General features: G+C 51.0%; 1 protein-coding gene across 3 annotated transcripts; it reads left to right on the forward strand.

Moving 5' to 3' along the window:
• The first annotated feature begins 5076 nt into the window (after positions 1–5076).
• On the forward strand, positions 5077–11892 carry MYCN (MYCN proto-oncogene, bHLH transcription factor). Of its 3 annotated transcripts, none has more exons than XM_074394239.1 (3): positions 5088–5612; positions 6505–7411; positions 10364–11892. In XM_074394239.1, exons 2-3 carry the CDS (start codon positions 6622–6624, stop codon positions 10969–10971), a joined length of 1398 nt encoding a protein of 465 aa, XP_074250340.1. In that variant the 5' UTR covers positions 5088–5612; positions 6505–6621; the 3' UTR covers positions 10972–11892. The 3 variants fall into 3 exon arrangements, with proteins under 3 accessions (XP_039318789.1, XP_074250340.1, XP_039318785.1); XM_039462851.2 differs by having other exon boundaries at positions 5088–5302; XM_039462855.2 differs by lacking the exon at positions 6505–7411 and having other exon boundaries at positions 5077–5302.
• The last annotated feature ends 1332 nt before the right edge of the window (positions 11893–13224 follow it).

Consider the following 13224-nt stretch of genomic DNA (forward strand, 5'->3'; position numbering starts at 1 on the left):
TGTCTTACATACTATTCTCCTGTTTAATTAGTTTTTGTTATGGATATTTGGATTGCTTACAGTATTTTTGTTATTGAGAATGATGCAGCCACACACATTCCTGTTTATATGCTTTTATTCGTTTGTCTTATTACTTCTCGTAGAATGGATTCTCAAGAGTGGAACTGCTTTTCCTCTTGAGACTGACACACCAACAGTGTATCTGAAGCCCCTGCCCCGCCCCCAGGCTGGCCAGTACTTTGGGCCAATCTGTTAGAACCAAAAATGGTAATCTCATTGAGATTTAATTTGCACTCCCCTGAGTCCTGGTGAAGTTGAGCATCTTTTCATATGTTTATTGACAATTTGCATTTCTTATTCAGTAAATTACCTACTCATATCCTAGAGTCATATTTCTACCTGGCTGTTTTTTTCTATTCAATTTGTAGGAGCTCTTTGTATACCTGGGATACAATCTTTGGCTCATCTATATGGCAATTATTTTCTATTACTGTTGTCATGTTTTTATGGTAGTAAAATTCTTACATCCAGTGCTCCGACACCCCACTTCTTTTTTTTTTTTTGTATTTGGGTTAGGCAGAGAGAGCTAGTTCTACTGTTTTCTGAAAGAAAAGTCAATCCATCCCGGGGATTTTAAAATTATTTAATCAGTAAGCAAATATACATTTTGAGGGAGAAGGGTGTGAAGATCCTAGGAGAAACTGCTGTGTCCCTGAAGATAGACCTGTTAGTTTTTTTTTTTTTTTTTTTTTGAGACAAGATCTTACAGTATGGAGTGCAGTGGCATAATGACGGCTCACTGCAGCCTTGATCTCCCTGGGATCAAGTGATCTTCCTGCCTCAGCCTCCCGAGTAGCCGGGAGGAAAGGCACGCAACACCATGCCCAGCTAATTTTTATATTTTTTTGTAGAGACAGGGTTTCACCATGTTGCCCAGTCTGGTCTCAGATTGCTAGGCTCAAGCCATCTGCCCTCCTCAGACTCTTGAAGTGCTGGGATTACAGGCGTGAGCCACCATGCCTGGCCAACGCAGCAGATCTTTAATTCACGATCTAGAAAACCCATCTAGAGGTTGTTGCTCAATGTGTATATGTGTGTGTTGTTTCTTTGTGTGAGTGTGTGTGTGTGTGTGTGTGTGTGTCTTAGTACAGAGGAGATTTGTAAATGAAGATATATCCTCTCTCAAAAATCACCTTAATTATAAACCAAACCCTGTATATAACTCTATCCTATCAGTTCGTCATGAGATTGAGGCATCTACTTCAGATGTGGGCTTCCCTCCCTGGTCCACAGTGAGCTCCTTGAGGCTGTGCCTTAACTTACCTCTGTTCTGAACCTACCCAGGGGCTCAGACACAGCAGTAGACGGGTACTTGTCTCAGTCCATTTTGTGTTGCTATAATGTAACAGCACAGACTGGATAATTTATAAAGAAAAGGAATGTATTTCTCATGTTTCTGGAGGCTGAGAAGTCCAATATCAAGGTGCCAGCAACTGCTCAGGGCCTTCATGGTGTACCATGCCCTGGCAGGAAAAAGGAAGAGAGAGCAAGAGATCAAACTCGCAGCCTCAAGTCCTTTTTATAATTGGCATTAATCCATTCACAAGAGTGGAGCCCTCATGACCTAAACACCTCCCGTTAGGCCCTGAGACAGGAATAATACAAGGTGGCTGCAGAAGGAAGGAAAATTCTGGGCAGCAATTCCACATGACTAGCAAAAGGAAACTGCTGAAATAGCTGCAGAGGCTATGGGCTGATAAGACCCTGAAAAACTGAGTGTGGACCATGCCGGCTAAGACCCACTGAACCCAACACGGCATTGGATTTGACCTAGGGTTCTCCTAAGACCTTACTGTATACTCATTAACGTACTAAATTACATGCCCCACCAGCATTATGACAGTTCAGAGAACATCCATATTTGGTGTAAACATAGGTGGTATCACAGTTCTGAGAAATCTCCAGCTTTTTTCTAGGAATGATCATAAATATCCTGCCTCTTGGTTAAAGAAACCCATGAAGGTAGCAGCCCCAACCCCCAATTTCTTGAGTATACCTGCATTCCCTTTTCTTGAGTGTGTACTTTTCCCTTTGCAATACATCCTACTTTCACTGTTTTCCAACTGGTCTTTGAATTCGTTCTCTTGACGGTGTCAAGAGCCTAGACACTGACTGAGGTCTAGATCTCACTGGAATTTGATTCACTAGGACCTAGATCCCTTCCAACATGGCTGCACTGGGGGTTACATTTCAAACATGTGTTTTTTTTTTTTGTGGGGGGACACATTCAAACCACAGCAGTACTGAACAAAACCTTGGCTTTGAAGCCATCTGAAGATTTGTTTTGTGGGTGTTCACATAGCTGAAGCATTTCAAAACTTTTAAGAGGGATTTTCAGGCTTCTCTACAAACAGACTAAGAATCAGCATTAGCACATTTTCTCCACGTACAGAGTCTTTTTCTACTTACAAATGAAGGTAACCAATAAATATTTGTTTAATTTTATCATTCTGTTAACCTTCAGATTCAGACTTGTCAGTAATTATTGGCTTGCATTAAAAGAAGCAGATTAGAAATTGAGGTCCAGGAAGTATAAATGATTTGCTCAGAGGCATGTAGGGTAACCAGGTCTCCTGTCCTTCTGTCCCTTTTTCTGTTACACCTTGTCCCTTGACAAAGGGTGAATGGCCTGGTGATGGTCATTCATCTGATGAGAAAGGACAAGGGTACGACTTTGAATCAGAGCAACTGGACCTCTCCTGGCCTATTTTCACAGTCCTGGCATGGCAGATCTGGATACCTTGGTAGGACTCATCCAGTGATCGTGAACAATTATCACAAGTACTTACTACACACAGGTATGCTGCTGGGCCCCAGGGATCCCCTCCGGAGCAAAACTGACCCAGGTCACAGGTTAGTGAGGGAGACTGAGCCTGTCTTCCACAGTGTCACGGAAGTGGGCACTGAGCAAAATTTCCAGGCACAGATCATGACAAATGGTGGTGAGTGCTCGGCAGAAAAGGACAGGATGCCAGGCGAGAATTCAGCAGGAGGGCTCGGTGGCGATTAGGGGATTAGGGAAAAACAGTAGTGGGGCTGTAAAAGGCCTTTGCAAAGGTGAAGCCTTTTACATTTGTGAAGGAAATAACAATAATAAAGGTGCCTGGAAGGACAGCTCATCCGCATTCACGGGCTTCTTAGAACTCTGGGAATCTGTCTTTCTCCCTAGAGCTCCATGGGCATCCAGGGTCAGGACTAGGAAGGCCTTCACAAATGCTAATCTGTGAGCATTTTATGGGCTGCCCCCTGACCCGAAGCATCCTCCTCCTTAACTAGATCCAATGGTGAGTCCTAGAGATGGGGGCGATGGGGAATGGCATTTCCAGTTTGGAGAAAAAAGTGGGGGGAGGTGGGGAAGCTTTCCCACCCCAATCTCCAATCCCCTGCCTCCAAACAAGCCTAAGGCATGTTTTTCAAGGCAAAATCCCACCTCACTGTGTATTTGGTTGTGAAGGGGGCGGGTCCAGGAGATCCGGGTTGTTCTTGGAGAGTTTGGAGGTCAGGGGCAATAATGTCTGACACCCTCCTCCCACCCCGCAAACAAATGCACCTGTAAGAAAGCTAGGCCAGAGTGAAGCCAAGATTTGATGGTAGTGGGAAGGGAGGGGCCGATGCTGCTGCTGGACAGATGGGGTGTTAATTTCACCGGGAAGAATATCACGTTGTGGTCATCATCATCATAATAGCTGACACAACTATTATGGGCGGGAGACTTCCACGGTTCAAGCGAGTCTCCTGCCTCAGCCTCTCGAGTAGCTGGGATTACAGGCATGCGCCACCACGCCCGGGTAATTTTGTATTTTCAGTAGAGACGGGGTTTCTCCATGTTGGTCAAGTTGGTTTTGAACTCCCAATCTCAGGTGATCCTCCCGCCTCGGCCTCCCAAAGTGCTAGGATTACAGGCGTGAGCCACCTCTCCCGGCTGGGCTGGAGACTAAGAGCTTTCTCGGGTAAGTGCCACTACGAACTCCATTTCACAATTGAAGAAACTGAGGCACAAAGAAACGAAGTCGTTACGGCAGCTTTTCTATTTCCCTCCAACAATCTGGAATCAAGTTTTAAAACCGAGGTTGGGTCTCAGGAGGTGGGGACAGCAGTTCCATCTCTGTAAATGGGATCCGCCTGCCCATTACTGGGGAGGGTGGCTTTGAAAAGGTTAACTTGGAAGCCCGGGCAACGGTGGCCGGGGCCGTAACCCCATTCCCCCTCGGAAGCGGAGCCAGGCCGCCGCTCTCTCCGCCATGATGAGGACGCGTGGCCAGTCCCGCGGGGACGGCAGGACACTTGCGGAGTGGTGCGGAGGTCCGCGGCGAGGCCCGGCAGCTCCGCTTTCTGCTCGGTTTCCGCGAGGTGTCGCCTTCGGCCGAAGAAACCACCGCGGCGCCACCCTCGTAGCTCGCACTTATTTATTTATTTTCAAACAAGGGGGGCGCCCCTCTCCGTTCAATCTGAAACTAGAAACATCCAGAGGTCTCGTTCCTAAGGGGGCGCGTCCTCTCGCTGCTATTTTGCACCTACGGACGAGGCTTCTTTCGGAATTACACGGAAGCGACCTCTCTGCAAGGCGTTGCTCAGCGTTGGCCTAGCGCTCCGCCGTACAACGCGCAGTCAAAGCGGGGGCTGGGTGAGAACATCGGTCTCCCCTCCCCAACACACACCCCCGGAGCCCTGCGTATTTTTTTTTTTTTTCTTTTAATGACAAGCAATTGCCAGGCCCGCAGGGTGGGTGCTGCATTGCACCGCTCGGCGCGCAGCTGGTTCTCAGAGTGCAGCCGGTGCAAGCCCGGGGGTCCAAAAGGGCGGGAGGAGCACACCCCGGGCTTCCCAGCTTTGCAGCCTGCTCTCTGCAAAGAAAAGCAAGTGGCTTTTGGCGCGAAAGCCTTGGCGCCTCCCCTGATTTTTATGGAAATCAGGAGGGCGGGGTAAAGCCGCTTTCCTCTCCTTTCTCCCTCCCCCTTGTCTGCGCCACAGCCCCCTTCTCTCCCCGCCCCCCGGGTGTGTCAGATTTTTCAGTTAATAATATCCCCCGAGCTTCAAAGCGCAGGCAGTGACAGTCATCTGTCTGGACGCGCTGGGTGGATGCGGGGGGCTCCTGGGAACTGTGTTGGAGCCGAGCAAGCGCTAGCCAGGCGCAAGCGCGCACAGACTGTAGCCACCCGAGGACACCCCCGCCCTCCCCCCCCCGGCCCACCCGGAGACACCCGCGCAGAATCGCCTCCGGATCCCCTGCAGTCGGCGGGAGGTAAGAAGCAGGGCTTGCAAACCGCCCGGCGCCCAGAGAGCGACGAGCGCTGGGGCAAGGCAAGCTCTGGACGGGATCGCGACGCGCGCACCGGGAGCCCGAATATGCCCGGGGGACTGTTTCTGCTTCCGAAACAAAACCATCTCTGGGTTTCCCCAGAAAAGCCGGTTCCAGCCCGGAAGGCATCCTGGTTAGAGGAGACCCGCCCTAATCCTTTTGCAGCCCTTATCAGGGGGGAGTAATGGCTTCTGCGAAAAGAAATTCCCCCTGCTCTAGAAGATCTGTCTGTGTTTGAGCTGTCGGAGAGCCGGTGCGTCCCCACCCCAGGCTGGGGTTCTTCTCTAAGGGGTGCCCCTGGAGGAAGAAAGGGGGTGTTAGGCGGGGCGAGGCCGCCGCGGTGGTAATCTGGGTCACGGCTGCTCCAGCTCGGAGGAGAGGCGGTTCTCCAGGCGACCCACCCCGCGCGGGCGCCCCTGCACCATTCCCGGGAACAGGGGCTCAGCCTCCCCCACCCTGGAAGAGGACGTTGTTGGGGGTTTGGAAGAGCGGAGGTGGGCTTAGAGAGGTTCCAAATAATCTATTGGCAGGAGTATTCTTGCAGCGGGTGAATGCCGAGGGGCGTTTGCTTAAATTTGGGGAGGAGAAGGATTTGTGGATATGGGTGTCTGTTGTTGGTCTCTGTCTAGAGAAAGGCTTTTTTTCATTTGCAAACTTTCCTAAATCCCCTGCTACGATTTGCACTCCCGCGGTTGCATTTTTACAAAGGGGTAGAAGGTACTCCAAATACCATACCCGGTAGCTAGGTCGAAGAGCTCGGGGCTTCCTCGGAGCAGCCTGTCCGACAACGCTGCGAGTGGGGTTGCCTGCGTGCTGGTGAGAACTAGAATTCTGCAGCCCTGAACAGCCCCCTCCCCCAGGCAGCGCCTGTGTGAATGAAATGGCAGTTTCCAAAGTTGCGGAACCACGCCACCACCCCCTGCATCTGCATGCCCCCTCCCACCCCCTGTCGTAGACAGCTTGTACACAAAAGGAGAGAGGGAGGGAGGGAGCCAGAGGCATAACTTCCTCCACCTTCGGGAGCAGTGGACAGAGTGGGGGGCTTGGAGGGGAGACTGGGGAGCAGGGTTAGAGGGGGCGCCCGTCGCCTATCCCCTCGGTCTGCCCCGTTTGCCCACCCTCTCCGGTGTGTCTGTCGGTTGCAGTGTTGGAGGTCGGCGCCGGCCCCCGCCTTCCGCGCCCCCCACGGGAAGGAAGCACCCCCGGTATTAAAACGAGCGGGGCGGAAAGAAGCCCTCAGTCGCCGGCCGGGAGGCGAGCCGATGCCGAGCTGCTCCGCATCCACCATGCCGGGCATGATCTGCAAGAACCCAGACCTCGAGTTTGACTCGCTGCAGCCCTGCTTCTACCCGGACGAAGATGACTTCTACTTCGGCGGCCCCGACTCGACCCCCCCGGGGGAGGACATCTGGAAGAAGTTTGAGCTGCTGCCCACGCCCCCGCTGTCGCCCAGCCGTGGCTTCGCGGAGCACAGCCCCGAGCCCCCGAGCTGGGTCACGGAGATGCTGCTGGAGAACGAGCTGTGGGGCAGCCCGGCCGAGGAGGACGCGTTCGGCCTGGGGGGCCTGGGCGGCCTCACCCCCAACCCGGTCATCCTCCAGGACTGCATGTGGAGCGGCTTCTCTGCCCGCGAGAAGCTGGAGCGCGCCGTGAGCGAGAAGCTGCAGCACGGCCGCGGGCCGCCGGCCGCGGGCTCCACCGCGCAGTCCCCGGGAGCGGGCGCCGCCAGCCCTGCGGGTCGCGGGCACGGCGGGGCTGCGGGAGCCGGGCGCGCCGGGGCCGCCCTGCCCGCCGAGCTCGCCCACCCGGCCGCCGAGTGCGTGGATCCCGCCGTGGTCTTCCCCTTCCCCGTGAACAAGCGCGAGTCGGCGCCGGTGGCCGCAGCCCCGGCCAGTGCCCCGGCTGCTGGCGCTACGGTCGCCTCGGGGGCGGGTGTCGCCGCCCCAGCAGGGGCTCCGGGGGTCGCCCCTCTGCGTCCAGGCGGCCGACAGACCAGCGGCGGCGACCACAAGGCCCTCAGCACCTCCGGAGAGGACACCCTGAGCGATTCAGGTAAAGACCCAACTCGGGTCCGGCTGCCTCCCTGGGGCCCTGGACCCCGGGTCGTGTCCCCTTTGTTAGTGCTCTTATGCCTTGTTCTGGGGAGCGTTTTGGAGGCAGTGCTGGGAGCAGAGGGGTCCTGTTTCCTCCACGTCTCTCCTCGGGGCAAAGAGGAGGGGCTGAGACAAGGCCGCTGCAAAGGGGGTGCTCGCCAATTCTCGCCTTCGCTCCACTTCCCTCCTACCTCTTCTGGGGAGCCCTTCTCTAGGCCATCACGTGCCCTCACCGGGTCCCGCACCTTCCTTTTGCAGCGCAGTCTGAGGAATAAAATTAGGGAAAGTTGGCTGCTAACCCGGGAGGGACTTTAGGGGGCTGCTGGGTGCCTTGCCTGGACAGAAACCTGTTAGCGCAGGAGTGAAGGGGACTCTCCGGCCCAGGTCAGGGGAGGGGGAAGACATCCCGAGAAGAACCACGGGCTGTGCAAAGCCCTATTTAAGGCGCAGGAACTTACAGGAGGGTTGCACAGATGGCTAGAGCCGGTTTTCTTTTTCTTTTTTCTTTTTTTTTTCCAAGTGTCGGTACCCTTCCCTTCCCCCACGCTCGGTGGGTGGTGGGCTCTTTGCTCCTGGTGCGTGGCCAGCAGGCGGCGATGTGCGAGGCCAGCAGGCGGGCCGGGATCTGAAAGGCTGGAGGTGGTGGGGGCACCTCCCTCCCTCATTCAGCAGCTGGCTGCAAGTGCAACAGCCGTTGTGTACATTCTCAAGGGGCCTCCTCTTTTCCAGTGTGCAGTGAAAACTGGGTCCAGTTTTGTCTTCCAGCCTGAATTCCAGACCTAATTTGAGATGTGAGTTGTATCTGTAACCCAGTGCCCGAGAAGGTGAGGGCAGGCACTCAGCAGCCTCTCCAGGGACGCTGGCACCCTGGGAGGACTTACTGTTGAGTTCTATTGTTGTGAGTTTGCCTGTGTCTTAAGCTGAAGGAAAGGGTTAAAACTTTGCCTGCGGGTCTGGACGGACAGAACTCTACCCAAAGAGTGGGCCTTGTCTTTGGATCAGGGAGCTGCATCCTCCAACCCCACCCCCACCCCGCCCCTTGGACTTTGAAAAGCAGTGTTTTCAGAATGCAGGTGGATAACAAGCCTAAATTTCCTTGTGGGCTGAGAGATCTTTGGGGCTCCTGGAAGAAAACTTGGTGATAAGCCTCCAGTTTGCAGCGGCTCTGTCCCTTTAATGTCTGCGCCTTGACAGCTTTTGGTGAGGAAGCACTTCCTTCCAACAGCTGTCTTCTTGGCAGAAAACCAAAACACTAGCTTAAAGGGACCCACAGACTGGAACAGCCTCACATTTCGGCTTTAGAACAAATCCCACAATTGTTCAGCTTTCCGGTCCCCTTCAGATCAAGCAGAAGATGTGTTTTGATTTTCATGCTTGTATTTTAAACAATAATTTTCTTTTTTTTTTTTTTTTTTTTTTTTTTTTTTTTTTTTTTTGAGATGGAGTTTCACTCTTGTTACCCAGGCTGGAGTGCAATGGCGCGATCTCGGCTCACCGCAACCTCCGCCTCCTGGCTTCAGGCAATTCTCCTGCCTCAGCCTCCTGAGTAGCTGGGATTACAGGCATGCGCCACCATGCCCAGCTAATTTTTTGTATTTTTACTAGAGACGGGGTTTCACCATGTTGACCAGGATGGTCTCGATCTCTTGACCTCGTGATCCACCCGCCTCGGCCTCCCAAAGTGCTGGGATTACAGGCTTGAGCCACCGTGCCCGGCCAAAACAATAATTTTCTACCCCAGCCTAGTAGTCAATGAGGGAGAGAGGGGGAAAATGCACTCATGATGCGACACGTTTTCGTTGTTGCTGTTATTACTGGTGACTTTGAGGAGAGCTGCTCCCGTTTGGGGGGTTTATACCAACTGTGGATTATGGCTTTGGAGTTAAGATTTGATCTTTGTTAAGTGAAAAACTGCATACTGTGTAAGTCGCAGGTTTGTGGATGGAACGTTGTTTTTCTTCAGTTAATTAAATTTTTCTTCACGTTTGCTTAAGGGCTTAAAATCAAACACAACTATGTGGAAATTGGTAAATGAGGCTCCTAAAATGAGCCTTAAAACTCTTTAAGTGGGGAGCTAGAAATGTAAATAAGGCCACAGGGCAGACTGGTGACGATGATAAAAGCTGCCATTTACTGGGTATCTGTCTACTAGGCGCAGCTCTGTGCTGTCTACGTTATCATCAAGGTGGTATCATCCCCATTCGATAGCTGGGGAAACAGGCTTAGAAAGGCTGAGTAACTTGACCAGCGTCATGCCACTAGTCCGCGATGGAGCCAACGTTCTGTCTGACCCTAAAGCCCAAGTTTTTTATATTTCTACCACCTGCTAAAGTCTTGAATGGAAACTGAACTCACAGTCAAGATATGGGGAAGGAAAATATATTTACAGATATGTATATATAATATATACAATTTTTATTTTTATTTATTTATTTTTTTTGAGACGGAGTTTCACTCTTGTTGCCCAGGCTAGAGTGCAATGGCGCGATCTAGGCTCACTGCAACATCCACCTTCTGGGTTCAAGCAATTCTCCTGCTTCAGCCTCCTGTGTAGCTGGGAGTGCAAACATGGCGCCACCACGCCCAGCAAATTTTTGTATTTTAGTAGAGGCAGGGTTTTACCATGTTGGCCAGGCTGGTCTCGAACTCCTGGCCTCAGGTGATCTGCTTGCCTGGGCCTCCCCAAAGTGCTGAGATCACAGTGTGAGCCACTGTGTGTGTATGTTGAATTTAAAGAGATCTAAAACAAATACATTATTGTCCGTATCTATGTTGACGGACCCATAAAAATAGCGCACTGTGTGCCTGAGTCTGCCAGAAGAGACAGATATATGTACGTATTAGCATGGATACGTATGTGAATTTCATTCAAGCGGTTCTCACACGAGAGTAACTCCCATCTTTTTCTCAGATGATGAAGATGATGAAGAGGAAGACGAAGAGGAGGAAATTGACGTGGTCACTGTGGAGAAGCGGCGTTCCTCCTCCAACAACAGCAAGGCTGTCACCACATTCACTATCACCGTGCGTCCCAAGAACGCAGCCCCGGGTCCCGGGAGGGCTCAGTCCAGCGAGCTGATCCTCAAACGATGCCTTCCCATCCACCAGCAGCACAACTATGCGGCTCCGTCACCCTACGTGGAGAGTGAGGACGCACCGCCCCAGAAGAAGATCAAGAGTGAGGTGTCCCCACGTCCACTCAAGAGTGTCATACCCCCAAAGGCTAAGAGCTTGAGCCCCCGAAACTCTGACTCGGAGGACAGTGAGCGTCGCAGGAACCACAACATCCTGGAGCGTCAGCGCCGCAACGACCTCCGCTCCAGCTTTCTCACGCTCAGGGACCACGTGCCAGAGCTGGTAAAGAATGAGAAGGCTGCCAAGGTGGTCATTTTGAAAAAGGCCACCGAGTACGTCCACTCCCTCCAGGCCGAGGAGCACCAGCTCTTGCTGGAAAAGGAAAAATTGCAGGCAAGACAGCAGCAGTTGCTAAAGAAAATTGAACATGCTCGGACTTGCTAGACGCTTCTTAAAACTGGACAGTCACTGCCACTTTGCACATTTTGATTTTTTTTTTAAAAAAACAAACATTGTGTTGACATTAAGAATGTTGGTTTACTTTCAAATCGGTCCCCTGTTGAGTTTGGCTCTGGGTGGGGAGCAGGACCACCGGTGTGGGGTTCTTCTGGGACCTCGGAGAGCCTGCATCCCTGGGTGCTGGGTGGCCGTGCGGCCTCCTCCACCTCACCTCCACGACAGTGGTAAGAGTGGGTGACAGTTGGGAGCCTCTGCGGCTGTCGAAGTCACCTTGTGTGTTCCAAGTTTCCAAACAACAGAAAGTCATTCCTTCCTTTTAAAATGGTGCTTAAGTTCCAGCAGATGCCACGTAAGGGGTTTGCCACTTGATAGCCCTGGGGAACATTTCTGTAAATACCATTGACACATCCGCCTTTTGTATACGTCCTGGGTAATGAGAGGTGGCTTTTGCGGCCAGTATTAGACTGGAAGTTCATACCTAAGTACTGTAATAATACCTCAATGTTTGAGGAGCATGTTTTGTATACAAATATATTGTTAATCTCTGTTATGTACTGTACTAATTCTTACACTGCCTGTATACTTTAGTATGACGCTGATACATAACTAAATTTGATACTTATATTTTCGTATGAAAATGAGTTGTGAAAGTTTTGAGTAGATATTACTTTATCACTTTTTGAACTAAGAAACTTTTGTAAAGAAATTTACTATATATATATGCCTTTTTTCCTAGCCTGTTTCTTCCTGTTAATGTATTTGTTCATGTTTGGTGCATAGAACTGGGTAAATGCAAAGTTCTGTGTTGAATTTCTTCAAAATGTATATATTTAGTGCTGCATCTTATAGCACTTTGAAATACCTCATGTTTATGAAAATAAATAGCAATTAAATGATGCAACTCAACCTTTTCCTTAATGGCACTATACTCTGTCCCTTAAAGAACAGCTATAAATAATCCATAGCTTATAGAGGGAATTTGGTTTCCATACATAGCCGTTTTTCCACCTGTACCATGCTGGTTGAGGGGATGAGTCATTGTCGCTACTTGAGGTGGAGGGACCTGGGTTTGGGGAAATTAAGGCAATTCTCCAAGATTATGCAGAATAGAGGATGGTATTAGTGATTATAACGTGCATTATAGCCACAGCACTTGAGAGTTCGCAGAGCCCTTCTGTATATGTTGGTCCCTTAGTGGAATTAAGCTGGTACCTCAACTCAGTCCCTTTAAAGAAAAGTACAAGCAGTCACAGGGTTGTTTAACTCACTTGTATTGGGCTTCAGTGATTATGTCCAAATACAGCACTTTGGCAGACAGTCTTCTAATTTTAAAGTAGAGCATAGTTTGCTTCCAGTAATTCATTGTTAAAAACCGTCACTTGATCTGTGGAGGTTCTAGGCTAAGCATGGTAAGCAGAATACAGAGATGGAAATGGGTTCCTCCCTGCGATGAACTCAACCCGATTCACCAAAGTGTCATTCGTGAAGTGACAGTCAGGTAGCCTAGAGCAAGTGCCAGGTGCAGGAGAGACCCTGGGGTCACAGTGGAGGCCCCCAATGGGTGGTGTAGCTCGCCACTTGCCATTTCTTTCTTTTTTTTGAGACCGAGTTTTTGCTCTTGTTACCCAGGCTGGAGTGCAATGGCGCAATCTCGGCTCATCGCAACCTCCGCCTCCTGGGTTCAGGCAATTCTCCTGCCTCAGCCTCCTGAGTAGCTGGGATTACAGGCACGCGCCAACATGCCCAGCTAATTTTTTGTATTTTTAGTAGAGACGGGGTTTCACTATGTTGACCGGCATGGTCTCGATCTCTTGACCTCGTGATCCACCCGCCTCGGCCTCCCAAAGTGCTGGGATTACAGGCTTGAGCCACCGCGCCCGGCTGGCCACTTGCCATTTCTATCACAGCAGTGTCTTGGGTCCCCTGTGGAAATGGGATCCATCTTGGAGGCTCCAGAGGACAGAGCAAGACCTACGTGTTAGGGAGGTTTCAGAGAGTTTGTTTACCTGTTAGGACATAGACCCTGGCTTATAAGCAGCTTCTCAGGACGAAAAGTGTACAAATAACCTATTTCTCTTCTGAGTGTCAGGTTGTACTCGCTTATTTCTCTAGGGTTTCATTCATCTCAGATTTTCAGCTGTGAGCTGAAAAAAAAAAAAAAAGGCCTTTCACTTCACTGAGAAGAAAACAGCTCCAGAGATGACACAGCTTTGCTCCTCAGGCCACACGGTTTGTCAG

Source organism: Saimiri boliviensis, chromosome 1, assembly GCF_048565385.1.
Source record: "Saimiri boliviensis isolate mSaiBol1 chromosome 1, mSaiBol1.pri, whole genome shotgun sequence".
NCBI lineage: Eukaryota > Metazoa > Chordata > Mammalia > Primates > Cebidae > Saimiri > Saimiri boliviensis.

Coding starts and splice junctions, on each gene's coding strand:
- MYCN (XM_074394239.1), top strand. CDS start 6,622: ATGCCGAGCTGCTCCGCATCCACCATGCCGGGCATGATCTGCAAGAAC. Junction 7,412..10,363: donor GGACACCCTGAGCGATTCAG/GTAAAGACCCAA, acceptor TCTTTTTCTCAG/ATGATGAAGATGATGAAGAG.